The sequence below is a fragment of the Myotis daubentonii genome, chromosome 4 (genome assembly GCF_963259705.1).
Source record: "Myotis daubentonii chromosome 4, mMyoDau2.1, whole genome shotgun sequence".
Lineage (NCBI taxonomy): Eukaryota > Metazoa > Chordata > Mammalia > Chiroptera > Vespertilionidae > Myotis > Myotis daubentonii.
The window spans coordinates 22779225-22803140 of NC_081843.1; the positions used below are offsets into that span (position 1 = coordinate 22779225).

Genomic DNA, 23916 nt, shown 5'->3' on the forward strand with positions numbered 1-23916 from the left:
GTGGGTATCTGATAGAAGAGCAGGACACTGCAGGTGAGGAGGGCTGTGAGCTGGGCACTTATGTTCTTGGGTGGGTCACTTATGTGCACAGTAAAATCTGCAGGAATTGATGTGAAGAGTCAGAATGAGAGGCAGCAGCTGGATCTTCAGTGATGGTCCGAGGAGAGCTGAAGAAACAAGCAGGAAAAGGAAACTACAGCTGACCCTTGAACAACACGGGGTTAAGGGCTCTGACCCCCATGCAGTCAAAAATCCACATAAGGTGACCAGGAACCTCCTATATACTTCTGTTTCCGGCCTATCCTCTTCCTTTCCCTGCCCTTAGCGCTTTAGCAAACATGGTGAACATTCCTAAAACCCGCCGAACTTTCTGTAAGAGGTATGGAAAGCATCAACCCACAAAGCCACACAGTTCAAGACAGACAAGGATTCTCTATCTGCGCAGGGAAAGCGGCGTTATGACAGGAAGCAGAGTGGCTATGGTAGCCAGACCAAGCCAATTTTCCGAAAAAAGACTAAAACTACAAAGAAGATTGTGCTGAGGCTTGAAGGCGTTGAGCCTAAGTGCGGATCTCAGAGAATGCTGGCTTTTAAGAGATGCAAGCATTTTGAACTGGGAGGAGATAAGAAGAGAAAGGGTCAAATGATCCAGTTCTAAGTTTCATATTTTGTTTTATTATAGGACAATAAAATTTTGATATGTTCAAAAAAATCCACATAAAACTTTTGACTCTAATACATAACTACTGTTGACCAGAAAGAAGCCTTACCAAAAACATAGTCGATAAACACATTTTGTATGCTCTATGTACTACAGACATCCTTACAATAAAATGAGCTAGAGGAAAAAAAATGTCACTAAGAAAGTCATAAGGAAAATACATTTACAGCACTGTATGTATTTACTGGGGGAAAAATGCATGTATAAGTGGATGCATGCAGTCCAAACCCATCTTGTTCAAGGGTCAGTGTACTTGGTCCACCTGACCTGAGTTTGAGAGAGAGGACTTTTGCAGAAAGGAAGATTTTATACAGGCAACAGGGAACAAGAGCATTTTCAAATTCAGAACAAAGCTTTTTAGAAGTCACAGCTTATTTCTATTTAAATAATATTCAAGAAACTTTCAGAAAGTTAAAAGGCCCACAGATATCTGGGCTTAATATAATATGACTAGAGGCCTGATGCATGAAATTCGTGCAAGAGTAGGCCTTCCTTCCCCCAGCTGCCTGCACCGGCTTCCCTCTGGCACCCGGGACCCAGGCATCCCTCGCAGCTCTGGCTTCGTCCTGAAGGTCATCTGGTCTAATTAGCATATTATGCTTTTATTATTATAGATAGCCAGATGCTAGTTGTTGCTCCCTCTATTTTCAAATCCTTAAAATGACCCTCGGCAGTAATTCTTCTAGCCCAAGAGTGCTGTGTTCCTCTGTCTCGCACCATCTATCCCTCCAGTAATAACTACAAAAACAATGACAGAAGCAACCATTGTCATTGAGAGAAAGAAGGGTATATAATCAGAGAAAAAAGCCACCACAGTGATTTTAAGAAGTAATATTAATCCAGCATAGAACAAACAGAAATGTTTGCAGAATCTACATGAAAACCCTTCTTGTGTTATTCCTTGAAACCAGGTCCTCTGACCATGAGCTTGAGTAGCCAGAATTATACCAGGTTTTACCTGTAGGATAAGGGATAGGAAAAGTTAACCTCAGATAAATCAAAGGTTGACCAGGAACCTAGCTCCCCATTTGGCATGAACTGCTTTTAGATCCAATTTTAAATTATATTCACTGTGAGTTACCAAGTGTCCCAATGGTGTAATACAGAGGGCTACTTTCTGAACAACCCGAGAATCAACATCCAAAGATAGCCAGAAAATCCAGGAGGAGTATATATTCTTAATTTCCTCTAACTATTTCTTCATGAAGCCATCTATCACAAACTTCTGGATCATTTGCCAGAGAGACCAAGACTGAACTGGTATATCACGTAGACTTGAGGTTTGCATTTTACTGAACTATCAGCATTTCATGGTCCCATATTTAAGACTGTCATACTAACTCAGATATAGATGAAATGGAACACAAAGCAAAAGCTATTCTAATTCTGACACAGGTATCATGGAACACATGCTAAAAGCAACATGCACTCCAGACAAAGCCTAACAAGCGAACTGTGAACTCCCCCAGCACAGGGGGAGGACCTGGTGCAGTTTGACACTAAGAGGGGAGAAAGCTTCCAGGTGTTTCCCACTGATGCCCTTGCCCTTGCGCTTGCCCGAGTGAACTGAAGGGGGATTTTAAGGTCATCAGACTTGAAAAGGTCCACTTGTGAGGGGCAGAGACAGCCAGCAGGTAGCTCTTGTCTTGGTTGACAGTTTCAGACAGATGAGCTGCCTGCTGTCTCAGGACCATCTGCAGATGGACGTGGTTTCTAATTAATGTGGTGAAGAGCCACAACCTCAACTGACTCAAGTAAGTCACTCCTTCCCTTTATTATTATCTCTTGTTTTTCAGGCATATGACCTGTTATCAGCAAGTACTGGTGCTGGACGGTTTTGTTAAATTTCAAGAAATATTTAAGAGGCAATGTTCTACCTCAAGATTATGAAATCTTCTGTTTTGATACCTATCCTATTCATTTTAATCCATTGGGAATTTTTGTACGTTGCTCAAATGGGAATCTGTATTTTCCCTCAATTGGATAGGTGTTTATATTAAGAAAGTGAATGACTAATGATTGGGTAAAAAAGGCTTTTACAAGATGTCTCTTATTCTTTACTGTTAAGAAAAAATGGAGGAATTAATGGAGCTGCCAGCTCAATAAAAATAACTCAGCAAAAGATTACATAACTTTTGCATGTAACTTTGAAGCAGTTCAAAGAACTTGGTGACGCAGCTCTAATCAGAGCTTTTCCAGTTTCATGTTTTTATGCATGTGGACAAGATTTGCTTTTGCTTCTATAAAAAATAAGAGCAATGGTCAGTGACTCTCTTTAGATATATCTGACTTAACTAGTAAAAAGAAACTTTACTAACTTCCAACACACCACAACTTATATTTATAAATGAAGTTTTCTATACCTGATTAGATGAATCTACTTAAAAACAGCAGAATACCTTTCATGATGAAATGTCAAACACAGTTACCTCTTTGCATTTCTTTTACAGGAGATAATCTTGACTGATTGAAATTTTCATTGGCAGCAGTTTTCACACAGCAGATTCGTTTTTTAAAATAGAATTAATCCGATAATGTGAATGCTTTGATTTTATAGATTTGGAAGAAATTCTTAATGTAGAAAGACTGGGGCCAAAAGCATATAGTTCTCTTGGAGGTCTATAAACATTTTAATAATAAAGAGGAAAGAGAAGAACTGGTTTACCTACTTGTCTTTTAGTTGGCTTTAACCTGTGGATGACTTGGTAAAGTTGTTACTAAGTGGAGGCAACTTTGAGGGACCACAATTTAGTGTTTCCCATCTTCCCTAAGCAAAGAACTCACTGGCTGCTTGTTAAAAACAGATTCCTCGGTCCCACCAACTTAGGTCTGCAGTGGGACCGGGGCTGTGTATGTTCCAAAAGTGCCACCCTATCCCTACCCCAAGGATTTCTTAACATTTTCTCTCCGTTCTTAATGAGAGACATTTAAAGGAGTAAAGTGAAGGAGGGCTGGCATGTGTTCATTACAAAATAATTTCATTAAGGACATCTTGGAAAATACAGACTGGAAAAGGAATACTTATGCATAGAAGACATACAGGTGGCAAATAAGCATATTCCTTATCAGTATCATCAGGGAAATGCAAACTAAAATACACCTATATGAATGGCCAACACCAAATGCTGGTGAGGATGTGCAGCAACAGGAACTCTCATTCATTGCTGGTGGGAATGCAAAATGGTAAGGCCACTTTGGAAGTTAGTTTGGTAGTTTCTTACAAAATCAACATACTCATGATTTAGTAATCATACCCTTGGTGTTCATCCAAAGCACATAAAACCTGCACACAGATATTTCTAGCAGCTTTATTAATAATTGCCAAAAACGACAGACAATATGTTTTTAGCACAAAAAAGAAATGTGCTATCAAGCCATGAGAAGACATAGAGGAATCTTAAGTGCATATGACTAAGTGAAAGAAACCAGTCTGAAAGGGCTACGTGCTGTATGATTCCAACTATATGACATTCTGGAAAAGGCAAAACTATAGACAGTAACAGTATCAGTGGTTGCCAGGGGCTCTGGAGAGGGGGTGAGAGCGATGAATAGGTGCAGCACAGGTTACTTTTTAGGGCAGTGAAAATACTCTGTATACTATAATGGTGGGTACATGTTACTATACTTCGCCCATAGAATGTGTAACACTAAGCGTGAACCCTAATGTCAACTATGGACTTTGGCTAATAGTGATGTGTCAAGGTAGGCTCATCAGTTGTAAATGTACCCCTCTGGTTGGAGTATGTTGATGTGGGGGTAGCTGTGCATGTGCGCAGGAGGGGGAAATGGGAAATCTCTCTATCTTAATTTTGCTATGAGCCTAAAACTGCTCTAAAAATTTTAAGTCTTAAAAACAAAAAACAGAAGGGAGCATTTGAGATAGTCTCCCAGCATGTCATTAGTTTGGCTCAAGGAAATTCATAAAAATTCTTAAAAACACACACACAAAAACAGAACACCTACTTCTAAGAATTGCCTATATGTAAGATCACTTGGTGCTATAAAGTCTTTTATTTGGCTAGAGGATGGAATTAGGAAAACTTAAAACCCCAGAAAATTGTCACATAAACCACATCTGATTATGTTTCTTTGCCCTATGCAAAACAGCACTTAAATCTTCACCTTTGAGTAAATGAAGTGAGTCTACCTGAACACTCTCCCACAGAACCTAGTCTCCATGGAAAATGTTTCAATTAAGCTAAACCCCTACCACACACACTTCTATTCATTGCTGACCTTCCCTTACTACAGTGAACCCATCACTTCCTACTAGTGTTGTGTACCCCCAACTCATACCCACTGAAAGGCTGTGCACCTGAGAAGTCAGCATATATTTAATAATCACCCAAATTTAACAGTCTCCACTTCCAGGTTTCCTATCAGAGAGGTGCCAAATCTAAGTAACTCTATATAGGGTGAGGAGTAATCTGCAGGAAGATTGGAAGGCTGAAGGAGGTTAAGTATGTACTTGCCTCTAGAAGGCAGGATTCAATTTGGTGCCTTTATAAATGATGCCATGTTAATTTTTCTCACCAAACATATGCTAACTCAGTGGTTTATAACCTTGGCCAACCACCACCTAAGACCCACTGAGATATACCAGCTCCGCATGATGGGCCAAGAAACCTGAGATGTTCCATAAATTCCACAGTTGATTTGCATGCAGGGAGCCCACCACTGACTTGAAGACAAGCTTTGGAAATATTTGCACAAACTGCTGTTCTGGAGCCAGATAAGGAAAAGGTCATATCATAGGCATTCAAGTAAAACTAACAAGATCTGGAATAGTTTACTCAGGAGCAAATGTTACACTTAATAAAAGCACTGTAATTTCTATTATATTAGCTAATACATGAAAGAACAATTTAAAAAATGGATTCAAACTACTGGTTCTTACACCCACAAACATGCATCAGAATCACTGGTGAGGTTTTAAGTCCAGGTCTCACTCTTGGAGAAGGCTGTGGCCGGGGTCAGGCCCCAGGTATTTTTCAAAAGCTTTCCAGGCAGCTCTGATGTTTCCTCCTGGCCAAGTCACTGACTTTAGGTCGGCTGGGGCACTTTGGGTTTTTGGGGCCACTGTTTGGGGGTGTGGGAAGCTTTTCTTGCAGATTTATTAGCTGTAGTGAAGAACTTGGCCTCTGGCTTTTTGGGCGTCTGTCTTGGGTCTTTTTTCCCCAAAGGAGAGTTTCTTTGCTTCTCCACTTCTTCTTTGACTCTTGGCTTCTTCCCTGGGCCTTTACCTGGGGTCTTGGGCTCTGGTGCTTTCGGCATCTCCAAAGCTGGAAAGGCCTTTCTCTTCTTCCCACGAGGTGGGTTGGAACCAGGACTCTTTACTGGAGAGTTCTCTCCTGTGGCATGTTTTTGCATCTAAATAAAGAAGAAAGTTAGGTTTTTCTGGGCCCATAAAGACAACAACTCAGAAGATACTTGGTCTTGATCAACACCCCTCTTTCTCTCTATAAACCAGGCTTCCTCCACTGACCATTAATCTCCTTACTAGCAAATATTTTCCTGTCTCCATTTCCTCCCCTGCTTCACTTCCTCTTTGCGACCTCACAACCCAGTCTTCACCACATTCTGTTGAATATGCTTCTTTTTTTGTTTTTAAATATATTTTATTGACTTTTTTACAGAGAGGAAGGGAGAGGGATAGAGTTAGAAACATCGATCAGCTGCCTCCTACACACCCCCTATTGGGGATGTGCCTGCAACCAAGGTACATGCCCCTGACTGGAACTGAACCTGGGACCCTTCAGTCTGCAGGCTGACGCTCTATCTACTGAGCCAAACCGGTTAGGGCTTATTTGTTTTTAAATATATTTTTATTGATTTCAGAGAGGAAGGGAAAGGGAGAGATAGAAACACCAATGATGAGAATCATCTATTGGCTGCCTCCTGCACACCTCATACTGGGGATCGAGCCAGATAGCCAGGCATGTGCCCTGACTGGAACTGTGACCTCCTGGTTCATAGGTCAACACTCAACCACTGAGAAACATGGGCCAGGCTGAATCTGCTTCTTAAATTCATCACAGTTTCATCCATTTCTTGCTGTCTCCATTGTCCGGGTCTGACACTACCACTTATCTAGTCTGACACTCCACGACCACTTTTCTCCTGGATTAATCCACGGTCTCCAGTGAAGCCGGAGTGTTATTTCTGAGACATGATTCTCCCTGTATCAGTTCCGGAAAGCTTCCAAATCTTTAAGTGGCTTAAAGACTTCTGAAAAACACTGAAAAATTTAGCTGATAGATCTGGTCTACCCTTACTTCCCCAGCCAGATCTTTGGCATTTCCAACTCTTCTTATTCACAATCTCTTCTCTTGCTTTCCCCTTGTCCTTCCCGTCTCTCCACCACTGACACTGTAGCCATTTATTGCAGTTCCTAGGATATGCCCTGCTCTTGCTCTCTCCCCAAAGCCTTCACTCAACACACTCCAAATCCCTTCTTTCTCATCCTTGTAAAGCAGAGGTACAGAACCTTTTTTCTGCCAAGGGCCATACAAAATTATCAACTTAAAAATTAGTCTGCGAGCCCTGACCGGTTTGGCTTAGTGGATGGAGCGTCAGCCTGCAGACTCAGGGGTCCCAGGTTCGATTCTGGTCAGGGGCATGTACCTTGGCTGCGGGCACATCCCCAGTGGGGAGTGTGCAGGAGGCAGCTGATCGACGTATCTCTCTCATCGATGTTTCTGACTCTCTGTCCCTCTACCTTCCTCTCTGTAAAAAATCAATAAAATATATTTTAAAAAGAATTAGTCACCCTAACCGGTTTGGCTCAGGGGATAGAGCGTCGGCCTGCGGACTCAGGGGTCCCAGGTTAGATTCCGGTGTAGGGCATGTACCTTGGTTGCAGGCACATCCCCAGTAAGGAGTGTGCAGGAGGCATCTGATCGATGTTTCTAACTCTCTATCCCTCTCCCTTCCTCTCTGTAAAAAATCAAAAAAATATATTAAAAAATAAGTTAGTCTGTGAGGCCATTATCAACAAGACAAGCAACAACAAGTGTTGGAGAGATTGTGGAAAAAAGGGAACCCTCATTCAGTGCTGGTGGGAATGTAGACTGGTACAAGTACTATGGAAAGCAGTCTGATGATTCCTCAAGAAATTAAAAACAGAGCTACCATACGACCCAATAATCCCACTCCTGGGTATATACCCGAAAAACTAGAAATTTATACACAAAGATACATGCACCCCTATGTTCACTGCAGCATTATTCAGGGTGGCCAAGAACTGGAAACAGCCAAAGTGCCCTACAATAGAGGACTGGATAAAGATGTGGTATATATACACAGTGGAGTATACTACACAGCCATAAGAAAGGATGAAATAGCATCATTTACAACATGGATGGATCTTGAGAACATTATGCAAAGTGAAATAAATCAAACAGAAAAAGCTAAGAACTATATGATTTAACTCATGTGGAATATAAAACTGAAACTTACGAACACAAACAGCAGTGTGGTGGTTGCCAGAGGGAAGGGCATAAACACTTCCATAGCTCTTGCCAGACAACACCCTGTCAGCTAGGCTTTCCACTCTTTAATTCCAACATATTACCTGCCAGCCCCATTATAAGCAAACAGCTTACTTTTTCTAAAAACAATTATACTGCACAGTTAATAGCATGATCATTTATGTTAACTTTAAGGATATTTAAAAAATCCACTAGTGCTCTGAGGGTACTTACTATCGAAGAGTTTAAGGGTCACTGTTAGAACGAAATACAAAACAGGTAATGTGCTGTAATAGGCCCAGGATACACACAGAGGGACCAAAAGTCCTCTCTGCACACATGGGGGGTGGCTGGTAATCTTCTAGACTCTTAGGGACTTATTTCTCTCCTTGTTTTCAAGGTTTTCTCCCAATGTTTGGACAGATATAATGAGTAGAGTAAAAGCATTACCAAAGGACCAAAAATAAAAAACCCAGTTCCTTTAAATCACCTCCTCTGAAACTCAGGAAGTCAGATTTCTGTTAAGAACCATTGGGGGTGGGGTGTTTGGAGGATTTTAGAGGCAGGGTCCAGGACCCACGGTTCCCCTGGTAAGTGATCCTGGACTCACCCTCAGAAACTGAACCACTGCCCCAAATGTCCACCGTGGCCTGCTTTTTAAAACCACAGGCAGAGTTTCTTAGATTAATATGGTCAAGTCTCCCTTGATTCCAATGTACACAAAGGGCTGTGTTTACTATACTGTGGCTCCAATATTTAAACAAAAGGTCAGGTAATTCATGGTAACTATCTCCTGAGTTCTTAGGGTTTACCCTAGTATTTCTCTTTTAGTTCAAGTTTCCTAAAAACAGTGCCTCCCATCTTACATTCACCACTCAGCAGTGCCTGTAGGACACACAGTGGCCACTAAACCAATCCACTGTGAATCTTAAACATTAGCAAACATACCTCTACATTTTCTTTGGCAGGAGCTTCTCCTATTGGGACCAGCAACGGGATTTCTTCTTCAGATTCAACTTGCACTTTATTTTTGGTTTTTATTCTGCAGGTCTCTTTCTTCTCAGGCTTAGGGGTCTCTTTCTTCTGGGGTCCAGGGTCCTTCACTGGAGAACCACAAGTTTTAGAGGCCGTCTCCTCTGTAGGTAGGGCTGGTGTAGACTTTCTACCCCGTTTCATAGGCTTTCTGTTTCTTTTCTCCTTTCGTCTCGTTTTTTCTTTTAGTTTTAATATTTTCTTTGCTTCCTACCGAAAAACCAAAATTTTAGTGAGAGATACTTTAGTTGGAAAATAAATGACACTTGCAGTTCTGATTATTCATAAGCTCCCTGAAAGGGCCTTGACCTGTACAAGCTCTGAGCAAACAAACCCCATTACCAGTACTTGAACCCCATCGCCACTTTGTTTCCGAGTCATGGCCACAGATGCATCTTATGTGGTAAATTATAGATAAGATACTCAAAATCTGGGTATCTGAGTTATGCAGTCACAAGTTTTGTGAAAGTCGATCTCATTGATAGGTGAGTTAACACACTGTATGCGGGAAACATATTTAAACGTTTTACGTTGACTGGTAGTAGAGCGCAGGACACGTACTAATACGTTTTTTATAGACTAGCGCTAGAATGCGGGTAACGTATAAATACGTTTATTTTTATACCTTTTTATTGCTTTAAAGGGATGCTAACATGCAGATATACGAATTCCAAAGGACAAAATTTGGGTCTCTAACACATACAATGGTGAATTATGTATGTACTTCCAGGTATAACGGTAATCAATCTATTCAACTGCAAAAATGGCCCGTGCCACCTGTTAGCGCGCGATAAAAACTACCCGCAATCTGTTAAGAATTATACAGATTGCATAGTATGTGATATAAATTACATCTCAATAAAGCTAACAACAACAACAAAAATCCCTGACCATTCTTTTCCTACTTCAAGTTATGGTGGAAAGTTAAAAGAGTAAAAAGTTTACATAGCTAGAGGTACTTAATCCTTACCACAGAGTACTGTTAAATAACATCTAAAATAGCATCCAAATTCCATTTTCACCAGCAATTCCAATATTTTTATAAAGCCCACAAATGACTCTGCTGACAAATGGCAAAAAAAAATCTAGCCTTCCTGCTTCCTTTACTAGCAGTCTATACTATTTTGGATCACCCTCCCAATTAAAACAAAAAGGCAAGGTAAAATGTTTTTTAAAATTTTTTCAAAAAAGCACCGATAAGCTGATTATATTGTCAGAAATTAACAACGAGGGCACAATGAAGTAAGTCCAGAATCCATTTGGCCCAGAGAGTATCTCCTGATCACTGACTTCTGTTTTACCCACCATGTGGGAAATAGGGGGTGGAGGTGGTGTATAAAGGGATATCAAATCCCAGCATCCACACTGGGCAGGGGTTCTAGGAGGAACCCCTCTTCACGACGATAAGCTGAGAGCCCATGAGTTCAACCCTCAGGGCAAAGATGAGCAGGAAAGAGTCCTACAACTTTAGCACCACCATTTGTTTGTCATTCAGAGATGTGCAAGCCTAAACTGAGAGTGCCCCAAGGTGCCTGGCAGATGTAAATGTCAGTCCTCCGGAGATAAGATCTTCTTCCTACACCTCAAGTCATTTCTACAAATAATTTTCCAAATGCCACAACCTTCAGTAATATACTAATAAGACCAGACGTCAGGACGACCGTCTTCCGGACGAAGCAGGGGCTGCGAGGGAAGCCAGTGCTGGCAGCCGGGAGAAGAAAGGCCTGCTCTTGCACAAATTTTGTGCATCGAGCCTCTAGTTTCTAGATAACAGCAAACCAAAAAAAGCAAAGTCAATTTGAAGAACAAAAAATGAAACTTCTGGAAGTAAAAAAATAAAAAGAACAAAATAAAATTCACTGAACAGGATTAACATGGCTGAAGAAAAAATAAACAAATGAGGAGATAGACCCAACAAAGAGCAAAAGTTTCAATTTTCTCTCGTTTTGGCTTCTTTTTTGCTCACCTGAGGATATTTTTTCCATTGTGTGTGTGCGTGTTTTTTTTTTTTTTTTTAGAAAACGGGAGGGGAGAGAGGGTGGAGAGCGAAACACAGATGTGAAAGAGATACACTGATTGATTCTAGTGGGCAACCGAGGTAGGTGCCCTTGACCGGGAATCAAACCCACTACCCTTTGGTCCGAGGGCCGATACTCTAACTACTGAGCAACTGGCTAGGGCTCATTCTGGTTTCTTTTGCAATAGTACCTATTAGCACCAAAAACCTACAAAAACAATAGGTACGTGTTAGCCTAATAGAATCTTAACTTTTGCCCATAAACACCAATGAACTTAAACTAAATTTTGGATTTCCCCTCTCTTAGCTCCTCTTGCCAATGAATAGGTCCTTCTAAAGCCGAATTAGACCTTTGATGAGAAATTAAAACACCTACCTTATCATAAATGTATGTCCTACTGTACTTTATTAACTAATCTCATAGGTAAAGAGGGAACAATGAACACAAAACCAGTCACTGAAAACTACTGCAAGACAAAAGCCAGGCAGAAATGGCAATCTCGTTCTCTCTTCTGGGCAGCATTTACATCCTTGACTAAGTCTACCCAGTACTTAAAATTCTACTTACTTGTTTCTTCAGACTAGAAATATTCACTCCTTTAGCTTCATCCCAACTGCTGACAAATGAAGAAAAGATAGGAAGGGCAACTGATCTCTCAGTTTTCACATACAAGAGTTTCACACTCTCCCACTTCTGAAACAAACAAAAAAAGAGTAATGTAATCTACACATGCTTTGTGTCTTTTAAATGAACGACCAATTGATGCATCTGCAAGACTATACCTCTGGCAATTTCTGTGAAAGCTTTTTCGTAACAGCAAGAATGTTTTCGGTGATGTGCTGAACCTGCATTCCAGTGTGACCGATGCGGATAGTGCTGCAATTTAAGAATTTCAGACAAAAACGATTTTTAAAAATAATTTTTCAAAATAAGGCATAGGCAGGTATGTGAGAAATAGAACTATACAGACCTAAAAAGGAAAACAGGTCCAGGAATCAGCCCACAGCTTTTCTGAGGACAATTACCTCTAGTAATGACTGCTTTGAAAGGAATGATTCCTGGAAGGGTTGCTTGCTTTGCTGTCTTTAGAGTTCCATGGCCCTGACCTAGCTGCCACCTCTACAACAAAGAGCTCTCCTCCCTCCTACAGTATCAGTCTTCTGGCCAAGAGCAAGACCATCCCTTCATTTGAAACAGAGTGCAGACATACGCCAAGTGGGAAGCCCAGAAGCGCCGGATGCTCCCCACTTTCCCTGCCAGTGCCCATCCTCCCCACCATGGGAGCCAAAAGGGCGGTGTCTCAGAAGCAGGGTGAGACAGGGGCGGGTGCCCCCACCTCCCTCCAGCCAAAGAAGGGGCTTTGATCACCTTCTATGTCTGCTGCCGCCTACCTGCAAGCACACTCTTGGCTTTGCAGATGGAAAAATAGCAGAAGGGAGGGGGAGAGAAGGGAGAAAGAGGAAGAGGGGTGGACATAAGGGGAGGGTGGGAAGAAAGATAGAAAACAACTGTGTTAGGGAAGCGTAAGAATGGAGATAAAAGAATGATTATGTTTTTGTATTGTTTTTATTAGCTCTCCACCATGTTTCTTAAGCTCTGGACTTGCCTTGGAAAAACCTTAGAGGCAGAAGATTCCTACTCCTTTATTGGATGCATGGTGCTGTCCCCTTTTCACAGCTACTCACCTATCCCATGAACCAGGCCTCAGACCTTCTAGCTAACTGCTTCCCATGAGCCACTACTCTTATGTCAGCCTATAACCAAAAAGTAGGGGCCAGGCCTGATGAACAGCTCTTCTCAGTTACCTAATGACACTCAAATAAGGGACTTCCCACCTGAAGGCAGAAGGTAACATCAGAGTCCATGTGTTTTGCCCGAATTCTGTTCTGCCATACCTGGAACCACTCTGCCAAGGACTACCCTCCCTGGCGTGTGGTCAAGAAACCCTGGTGGTCCTATTTTATAGTACGTGTGACCACTACATACACATGGGCTCCTGGGCATCTTTGGGAGAAAGGACCATACTCTACAGCTCTACACTACTGGCAGCAGCCCAGCACCACACCACAGGTGACCAAATCAGCACACTAAGTATTTTATAAAATAATTTTGAATATGTTTAAACCAAGACTGAGGTAGGTCTTCACATTAAAGGATAATATGATGCTGGTCAACACGAAAGCCCAGAACTATATGGATGTTCTCTAAGCATTTAATCTCATTCTCCCTGCTATCCTTAACCTAGAGGTGCCCTATCCAATATGGTAAGCTTTAGCCACACATGTCTATTTAAATTAACTAAAATCAAATAAAATTAGAAATTTGGTTCGTCAGCTATAGTTCCTATAATGCAAGTGCTCAACAACCACATATGGCTAATGACTCCTGTAGGAGACAGCAGGGATACAGACCATTTCCATCTCTGTAGAAAGTTCTATGGGATAGCATTGTTTTAGAGAACAGAATACGTCTAAGGAATGGATTTTAGTTTTAATAGAAGGATCTGGTTTCATTAGCGCTATCTTATAAAAACTGTTTATAAAAATCATTATTAAGTGTAAGATTAAACACATGTATACATTTACCTACCTGCAAGAACCACTTTTAGAGATGTTTAAGACAGTTCCACCTATTGAGGAGTTGATTTCTTGGGAAAGATTCTTGGCTTTCAGATTGACAGGTATTGGAACTCTGTAACGACACAGACATTTAGAATACAATGCATATACACCTATAAGTTCTGTGATGCTCAAGTCCAGTCATTGCTCAGAAACTTACTTCTTTCTCTTATAGAAATGTCTCCCGAGGTGTGAGGGTAAGAGCCGCCGGATTCTTGCATCAGAAAGGAACAAGTCGAAACTACCCAGGAGGCGGAGCTTGGCCTCATAGGCTTTATACTCCTTTTTTAAAGTTCGGAGGGGGATAATCTAGAGAACACAGAACACAAAAAGAATATGAACAACTACAAGAAATACTCAGGGAACAATTTGTATTCAGATTTTAAAATGTCCTTGAGCCAGTTTAGTGAACATGTGAGTGCCTAAAATGTGCCAGGCACTATGCTAAATGCCACGAACACGGAGACAAATAAGATGGGACGACCTCAGCTAAAGAAATGACACCAACAATTGTAAGACAGGGTGAGAAATGCCAAGTCAGAGGCAAACACAGGATCTCCAGAAGTTCAGAGTAAACGACCTAATGGAACAACTGTTTGTAAAATCTTCAAGAAAGGTACTGGTGTACAGTGAGCTTGTGGATCAACAAACCTGGACAGCTGAGCCATCAGGTGAAAGATGGAATATGTCCTACCTAAAGCCAAGGAGAATTAAGTTAAAAAGAAAAAAGTAAAAATTAAATTCCTAGGAGAGAAATACTAGGTGATACAGCCATGTATTATTTTTCGCTTCATTTGAATCAAATCTTTTCATTATCTTGAAAATATTAACCGCTCCCTACCTGAGAAATGGTTTTTATTCCATGCTTGTTTAGAAGCTTCTTATAAAAACGTTCCGTCTTTTCAGGAGTTACATTGGGTTCGTCCTTAGTAAACAGACAGACATCTGCTAAATCTGATCGAATACCATGAGGCAAGGGCCTGCAAAATACAGAAGAAACCACGGAATAAAGCATTATTATACAGAGAAAGTGTTTATACGCCATAGAGCACACAATCAATTTACTGTCATTTCAGTAAACTTCACTCACACTATTTAAGTAAACACTACAGGGTGCTTCCCCCAAATGTGAATAATTATAAAGGCAGTATTTATTAAAATACATTTAATCTTCAAAATTGAGCTATCAGCTGTTAAAGTGTGTATATGTTCTCTATATTGAGAACATTTTAAAAATATGTTTGACTTTCAATAGCACAGAGATTTAAGATGGAAGTCAACACAAATACCCATAGGTCAAAATATCAATTAATATTTGGGATAGAATAAGAGTTCAAATACAAAGACACCCAGAACAGTGCATATATAACTATTATTTCATATGTTACTATATGTGTACACATCCTATAATGTGCCAGAATCGATTTCCAGCAGGGCAATGAGAATGTGTAATTGCCATTGGTTTCTTTTCTATAAGTAGTTCACTGCCAAGTTTTAAATAGTGTCTGTATAAAGAAGCGAGTTCAGCCTGGCTGGTGTTGCTCAGTGGCTGAGCGTCGACCCATGCACCAGGAGGTCACTGGTTTGATTCCCAGGCAGGGCACATGGCAGGGTTGCAGGCTCAACCCCCAGCAAGAGGTTGTTGATCGATGTTGATATTCTCTCCCATCGATGTTTCTATCTCTCTAAAATCAATAAAAACATATTTTAAAAGAGGCGAGTCTGGGACATCAGGGGTTTTAGCTTGGAAGTAGTTTGACATGAAAAGATGACAGATTCTACTAAAGTACAAAAGCTGTTTAATTTATTCTAACTTTTGTTCTCTCAAAAAATAGATTTCGTATTCAATAGAACTGCTATCAGTGACAGCGAACCTTTTGAGCTCAGGGTGTCAGCATTTTGAAAAACCCTAACTTAACTCTGGTGCCGTGTCACATATAGAAATTTTTTTTTGATATTTGCAACCATAGTAAAACAAAGACTTATATTTTTGATATTTATTTTATATATTTAAATGCCATTTAACAAAGAAAAATCAACCAAAAAAATGAGTTCGTGTGTCACCTCTGACACGCGTGTCATAGGTTCGCCATCACTGGCTTAGGTTAATTGTCCACCAGACTGGTGAAATTTCTAAAAAATTTAAGTTTGTCTGAATTCCTCTGTGTTTTTTTGTAAAGCACAATTATTTGTATCAACTCAGATTTTTATTTTGAGTTTGCAATGTTTACACTAGAAACTAAATCACAACTGTTAACACTACACAGAATTGACTGATTAAAACAGCAAAGGCAGAAAACCAGAACTTACAATCTGGCCCTCAGTTCTTTACTTGGAATTTTCCATAATACCACCATTAAAAAGAAATTTTCATTCTCATTCAAAAGCAATCCATTCGCGTTTTTCCTGGACCTGGAATGCGCCAACAGAGTTTTCACTGCCTTTCTGGTCTGCAAAGTGAAGATAGACAGATAAATTAAATCTCAATCCAATTTAGCATTTGCCCTCTTCCTACAGCTTTTACCTTTTATTTTTCTGCTCTATTTCTAGTTTAACAGGCAACCTCCAAAACCATAGCCATTAGGATCCTACAATTTGTAGTCACAGGAATGCAAAACCCTATCAGAAATCACCTGAGTATCCGTTCGTCTGCAGAAAAGTGCCAGATGGCACACGCTTCTTCCCCTGCCCGCGATGATGAGGGCAGTGATGCCAGTAAACGCGCATCACACTGCAACTAGCATTCAGTGAGCGCCGACTGCATGCGAGGCCCTTGGCTACAGCGCCGCACGCGCACTGCCTCCTCTAATCCTGGAGAGCGGAGGGCAGCGGAGCCCGTTCTAAATACGAGGTAACCGAGGCTTACAAAATTAAACGACTTGGCCACAGTCAAACGGTAGGGAAGTAGAGCCAGGTACACCTCGCTCAAGAATCCCAAGCTAAATACCTGCATTCCAATTCAAGGGAGCCAGGCAGCAGGGTCGGGGTAAGCGAGCGCCTACCCGTGCGCATGGGAGGGCGGGCAGGCCGAGAGCACCGCGGCCAGTGACCCTCGAGTCTTCGGGGGAATCGGAGGAAGCGCGGGCCCGCCTCCAGCACCCCGCGCACCACACGGCCAAGGCCACCTCGCTTCCGAATCCCCCTCCCAGAGGCCTCTCACCTGCTCTTCATCCAGCTGCCCTAGTGCGTCCGGGGTTGCTGAGGTCGAGGCTGGGGTTGCGGCTGAGGCTGGGGTGGCGGTTGAGGCTGCGGGTGGTGTTGAAGCGGAGTCCTCCATTTTTTCCGCCGCGTGCAGACTTCGAGTGCGGAACACCACGCCTGGCTCCCCAGGCGCACGCGCGAGCTCAGGCCTGTAGCCGGAAGTCAGGGAGCGTGGGGCGGGTCCTCGCGTCACTTCCGGGCGTCGCGTCGTAGAGGTTTGGCGGGCGCGAGCAAACTGAGTGTGTGGCTCCGCCTGTAGTCGGAGTCTCTGAGGTGACACCTCTCCGTGTTTCCGTGAGGCTCGGGGAGCAGCCTGGCGACATTTTGGTCTCTCTCGTTCACAAAAGACATCGAGCAAGCTCCTGGAGGCGGGAGAGGAGGCTGTCCATGCACCCAGTGAGGTCACCCGCTCTCCGTGGACCCCGCCTTTGGGCAGGCCCCGAGGGGCGTGAGGAGAGCGGGGCGTTCTGGCCCCACCACCCACCTGTCCGGTGACTTGGGGGGAACCACTGACGCTGTCCAGCCAGTCTCCTCCAACACGAAGGTGGCGGGAACCTCCCCACCGCTGGTGAGAATTACGTGGAATCAGGCGCGGGAAACACCGCGCGCGTCGTTAAACGGTGGGGGGCCCCGAACGAGGAGCCAGAGCCTCTGAGGTGGGAGGTAAGAGCGTCCACACCGAGCGTGCAGGCCGGAATGCGGCGGAATCTGCCCCCGCCCCGCTTCCCCAGAAGTGACCACTGCCCCTGGGAACCTGCCAAGGGTACCCAAGGCATGTTTACGAAATAGTTGTAATTTTTCTCTCTCTGGATGGCTGGTGTCATTTTTTTCTCTCTGTGTGTGGCTGGGTTTGGTCTTTTTTTTTTCTGACAAGTGTAGCCAAGTCTATTTATTGTTCTGTACCTTGACTTTTTCTCTCTTTTTACGTTGATGTGAGAGGGAGAGAGACATTGCCTGGCTGTGCGCCCCCAGAGCGAACCAGCAACCCAGGTAGTGAGTGCCCTTGACCTGGAAGAACCCCCGACTCTTGGGTGCGCGTGGCCACGCTCTAACCACTGGGAAACACGGGCCCAGGCGGGTTTTTTCTCTTAATGTATCTTGGAGGTTGCCCAAGTCAATACAGAATGCTCTGCCTCATCTGTTTTAACTCGGAATGTCCTTCCAGCATGTAGATAAACAATAGTTTATTTGGGAGTTTTTCTTCGTTTTTGTTTTCTTCTTTTTCTTTTTAGGAGCTTTTCAATGGACCTTCAGGATGGATGGTTGTAGTCTTTTTGGAACTAGCTGTGGAAATGTTTGAGAGAGAAGGAATGAGAGGAGACTTTCCATATCAGTTGTTTCCCCCCCAAAAAATGCTCCTTCCACATTGCCAAAGGTGTAGGAATGGGTATTCGGCTGATCTCTAATGATGACTTTGTCTTCATTCCATTTTAGAAGAAATTTTCTTAAATCTCTGTTACTTACTCTCACTTACCTATTCTAGAATCTAGTATAAGGTGAAACTAGTTTGAGCACAAGATTATGAATTGTTACATTCGGCTTCATTTATCAGTTTTTCTAGTATGTGTTAAGAGCCTTAGGGCTGTCAGATGTGTCGTCTGCATTCAAGTTTGAGAACGAGGCTGGTAGGCCAGGGGAATGGTATGAAGTCAGGAGAAGGTGCACGGTGGTGTTTGCAAGTAGTAAGTAGCGGGATCAGGAATGTGCAGAGGGGAGGAATGGGAGATGAGGCTAGAAGAGCAGGTTAAGGAATTTTTGTTGTCTAGCTGAGGGTTTATACTCTGGAGAAATTGTACATGGTTTTGGAACTAGTGCTAAGAAAAGAAGAGGAGGTGGTGATGAACTGTGCTTCAGGAAGGTTAATAATTTGGATGTGGTATTGTGGTGGTTTAAAAAATGTCATGCTCACAAATTCTTTGATGCTTAGTGTGGGCTGGACTTAATGACTTGGTGCTATCAAATAGAATGTAGCAGAAGTTACAGGATGTCACTTCTGAGATGAAGTTATAAAGACTATAGTTTCTGCCCGGAGTGTTCTTTTCCCTCCATCTCTCCTGCTCTCTCTTTCCTTCATATTACTTGCTCTGAGTGAAGTCAGCTACCATGTCTTAAGGCTCCTCAAGCAACCTGCCAGCAACCACGTGAGTGAGCTTGGAAGTGGATTCTTCCTCAATCAAACCTTGAGATAACTGCAAAGTCTTGAGAAACCCTGAGCCAGAACCATTTAGCTATGTTGCTTCCAAATTCCTGACCCATAAAAAGTGTGATTGTAACTGCAGAATCAGTTCAGACAGGCTCTGTCCTATTTCTAACAAGACATTGAGTTGCTTTTCAGAGACACAAACCAAAACCACAAGTCATGCAGCTGAAGCATGTTCAGAGGAGACAATTTGACCTCTAGTTGCACCCAGAACCAAAGCTGCCCTTCCCCCCCACCTCCCAGAACAAAACGACTGGGACATGACCAAAACTTGAACTCTGGAACTCTTTCAGAAGCCAAGGGTCGGTTGTCCCAGGAAGATCTGGTGCTGAAGCCCCTTACCATATCTTTCAATAAATGGCCAAGGTCCAAAGCTCTTCAATCAAAACTTGCCCTGCCAGTGCTTTTATATACCAGTCTTCCTTCTCCTAACCTCTTAAAACTCACCTAGATTAGAAGAGATTTGAGCCTTGTTTTCTGTCTCCTTGCTGGTGATTTCACAATAAAACCTTTTCTCAAAAGCCAATGTCATAATATTGGCTTCTGTATGCAATGGGTGGCCAGTCCTTGTTTAGTAACAAGATAATGTTTTGTTTTGTTTTTTAAGTATATTTTATTGATTTTTTATAGAGAGGAAGGGAGAGGGACAGAGAGCTAGAAACATCGATCAGCTGCCCCCCGCACACTCGCCACTGGGGATGTGCCCGCAACCAAGATATATGCCCTTGACCAGAATTGAGCCTGGGACCCTCCAGTGCGCAGGCCGACGCTCCATCCACTGAGCCAAACCGGCCAGGGCAAGATAATGTTTTTTTAAGCCGTTGAGTTTGGGGTGATTTGTTATCCCTCAACAGATAATAGAAATTTGCAGACCTCCCATCTTGAAACTCGTCAACTGTTGATGTAGAAGTCCTATTACAGCTTCATACTCAGCATGCCCCACTATGAGCTCATTATCTTTCCCTCAAAGTGCTCCTTCTGTTTTCTCTGTCATTGGCACCCCCAACAGCCTAGTTGCCCAGAATATAGGAGTTAATCTTTTCTCATCCCCCAAATATAGTCAATAATAAAATCTTGTTTATTCCTATTAAATATCTCTTGAACTTATCCCTTCTACGTAGTAGTGTAGGGCATCATTTTTTTCCCCTAACAGCCTCCTGGGTTGTCCTACCTCCAGTTTTGCATCTTGTAGTCCATTCTGTCCTGCAGTTGGAGTGATCTTTGTAACGTCCAAAGTCATAAACAGTGCTTGTGAAGGAATATAACTACAGGTAGTTATATTAGAGCAATGGTGATAAAGGAAAACTAAATACAGGGAGTCCCAAAAAAATGTACACACACTTAACAGCTGATAGCTCAATTGATGTTTCTTCCTTCATATTTAACCTGTTGGAGTGAATAGTTATTCAAAGTGTATATATACATTTTGGGGGGACACCCTATGTAAGTATCTTGAACCAAATATGTGAATTACTCCTTTTTGTTATTAATCCCCTTTTGAGGATATTTTTCCATTGATTTTTTTTTTCAGAGATGGAAGGGAGGGAGGGAAACACAGAGAAAGAAACATCGATGTGAGAGAGACACATCGATTGGTTGCCTCCCACACACACCCCGACCAGGGCTGGGAATCAAGCCTGCAACTGAGGTACATGCCCTTAACTGGAATTGAACCTGGGACCCTTCAGTCTGTGGGCTGACGCTCTGTCCACTGAGCCAAACTGGCTAGGGCGAAATACTTCTTTTTAAATCCTCATCCAAGGATTTTTTGTTGTTGATTTTAGAGGGAGGGGAAGGAGAAACATTGATTGGTTGCCTACTGAATGTGCCCCGGGGATCAAACCTACAACCTGGGTATGTGCCCTGATTGAGAATAGAATCCGACTTCAGTGTACTCAGGATGATGCTCCAACCAAGCCACACCAACCAGGGCATGAATTATTTTTAAAAAATTAATATGTACGGACTAAGACTCTTGGGAAGAAAATAAGGTAATTAGAGCATACACTTCTAATGGCCATCATTTATTCTAGGTTGGGAAGTATATAGTTCTTCACTACAAATCTGCAGTATCCAAGGTATTGATGCTGTTTTTCAGAGAACGTCTCTGAAAGGGGTCTCATGGGTCAAGAAGTGTAAAATTCTCTACCATCAGTTTTCTGCTCACTGCAGTACATTGCCTATGTATGGTTGGATGCCCAAACACATTTAAGAAAGTTGTTTTTTCAACAACAAACCCAATGTTTGATGGACTGAGTTGGAGAGCTGGCCATTGAAAAGTGTGGGAAATGTCAAACCATTTATTTAGAACTTTCACATGAACCCCTGCTTTCATGGCAAACTTGCTCATAAGTTTTAAGCTAAGATTCATTTAATGTCAAACACCCATACTAGATATTGAGGAACAAAACCCTGAAGTGATTGCCTTCACCTAATGTTAAACAAGAACTCATCCTAACTCCGTAATAAAAGATGAGTATATACGGAAATGTATAATGCTTGTTTATCAGTAATTTCTTTTTGCCTTTATACTGTAAAGAAGGACAAGTACTATATGGTCTCTTGATCATTATTTAAAATTCTGAACAATAGAAGTTTGTAGTTTTGGCAGAATCATTGATGTTCCCTCAATTCTGTTCATAAGCCACATACTGTTATATAGTTATTTGATTTATTGTTAAGCATCTGTAACTTCCTATCAGGTTGCTGTTTTGTTAAGAATCATACACTGTACAAAGGCCTTGCATACTATATGCAAGCAGACCATGTTTGTAAATTCCTTATGTGACAGAGCTTATTAGATCCATCTAATTAGGTCCATGCTGGTAAATGGTTCCAATACTTGATACAAAAAAAAAGGATTGTACAGAAAATTGATATAATGCAGGTAATTATAAACAAACAGACAAATTCTTCAAAAGAGTAGGTGACAATTTTTATTATTACAAAAGCAAGTACTTTTAAACTTGTCATTTGAGTAATTGCAAGAGCAGACGAAGGGCTTAATCCTCACACAGGCACCAATTCAGGCACAGTAGGTAGCTACAAATCATAAGAAAAAGGTTTCTTTACCTCGGATTCCCCTAATTCCTACCTATAGCACTCTGCCATGCTTTGGAATTTAGTTTCTTAAAAAACCAGCAAACCTAATTAGCCCCCCCCCCCCCCCCCACACACACACCTCTTTTTTAAATGAGAACTAGGTACTAACCTGCTGTCTAGTGAAAACTAGATTCTAAATCTTGGCCTGAAAGAGATCCACATTTCCTTTAGAACAAACAGAAGAAACTAACTAAGATGTGTTGATTTCTGCGAGCCCACTTGCAAGTTCTTAAAATGCAGACCTTCAAAGCTCAGACCTGTTTCACCTAATTCATGTGGATGATCACCTGAGGATTGAATGCAGGAGTTCCAGCTCCAGCACAAATACTCTTCCAGGGCAGCAGGAAAGGAGGTAGCAGGGACTTGGGCTGACATCTGAAGCACTAAGCTAATGTGCCTGGCAGAGGGGACAAACCTGAGGTTTCCACGTTAATTTTTAAATGGCACAGTGGCATGTGTGACAAGGCAGAAAAGGCAATTGCCATCCCAAGAGTTGTTTAAGAAATTCTGTGTAATTTTCTGCCTAATCAGACATGGTGCCTCTGCTTTTCCCTTATGTTGGAGAACATAAAGGTTTTAATCACCATTTCCTCCAGGGCCCTTGTAACATTCCTTAGTAAACAACTTGCTAGCATATTACTGTTTCAAGGAAGCATAGGATTAGAGGTATGTGAAAGTGTATTTATTGAAGGGAAGACTTAATATGTTCTAGGATATTGAAAATCAAGAATATCCTAGAGCCAAAACCATTACAAGTTGAACCAAATCTACCCTGTCTGAATTCCAACAGTAAATTGGTTCAAATGGGGTCCACTGAACTACTACAGGAATATAAGAACATTTCTATTCCATTTACTATCAAATCTAATATCACCAACTGGCTGCTAAATTTAAATCTAGTCTTTTGAGTTGTGCTATGTAATTACATTTATTTAACAAGTTGCTGCCATGGCACGACCTCTAAAGAAAGAAACAAGATCATGAATGAATTAGATGCTATCTGCTAGAATCACTGAGAAATTTGCTGGAGGAAATAAAAACTGTATTATTTGGAGACAGAAAATCGTCCCCTAAATCCTATTGATTGCTATCTACCTTACATATGTCTGTGAGAGGATTGATAGCACAGTTTATTCTGATAAGGTAGGCCAACACTGAATATAACACTTAACCTACAATCAGAGCTATAGTGCTAGAACCAGAATTTTCACAAAGATTTTAAAGGTTGATAGTTGCCTGATGTTAAGAGCTGTAATAAAAATTGTGTATTTGTCCCTTGACTACCTTAAATCCCTACCCAAAGCAATGAAGCTACCATCCATGAAGCAGCAGTCAATGAGGAAGTCCATGCCAATGATGAAAGGTGCTATAGTGCTGTCATGTGGAATAGTCATCAAAGATCACGGAGTAATTAGTCATAAATAGTGTTCCTGAAGATTGCCAGGGAGTTTAGCTGACTTTTTTCAAAAGTTCATCATGGAAGCAGTTTTTGAGCATAGGTTCACCTTTTTCTTGGATTACAAAACTGCATCTGGTTGAAACTATGACCCAAAAT

The 23916-nt window shown here is 41.9% G+C and overlaps 1 protein-coding gene and 1 pseudogene across 1 annotated transcript; one reads left to right on the forward strand and one right to left on the reverse strand.

Moving 5' to 3' along the window:
* The first annotated feature begins 338 nt into the window (after positions 1-338).
* Positions 339-658, forward strand: LOC132232349 (large ribosomal subunit protein eL42-like; annotated as a pseudogene).
* Positions 659-4013: 3355 nt separating this feature from the next.
* Positions 4014-17190, reverse strand: RSL1D1 (ribosomal L1 domain containing 1). The gene is made up of 9 exons (XM_059693194.1): positions 17019-17190; positions 16169-16308; positions 14700-14838; positions 14019-14167; positions 13830-13931; positions 12023-12116; positions 11808-11933; positions 9139-9432; positions 4014-6091 (listed from the first exon to the last, which is right to left on the reverse strand). Exons 1-9 carry the CDS (start codon positions 17133-17135, stop codon positions 5765-5767), a joined length of 1488 nt encoding a protein of 495 aa, XP_059549177.1. The 5' UTR covers positions 17136-17190; the 3' UTR covers positions 4014-5764.
* Positions 17191-23916: the final 6726 nt, after the last annotated feature.

Bases quoted from the DNA above. Each gene is read 5' to 3' on its own strand.
- RSL1D1 (XM_059693194.1), bottom strand. From the start codon at position 17,135: ATGGAGGACTCCGCTTCAACACCACCCGCAGCCTCAACCGCCACCCCA. The intron at 14,839-16,168 runs GTAAGTTCTGGT...TGTATTTTGCAG, and splicing joins AAAGAACTGAGGGCCAGATT to GCCCTTGCCTCATGGTATTC. The intron at 11,934-12,022 runs GTATAGTCTTGC...TGTTTGTTTCAG, and splicing joins TTTCACAGAAATTGCCAGAG to AAGTGGGAGAGTGTGAAACT.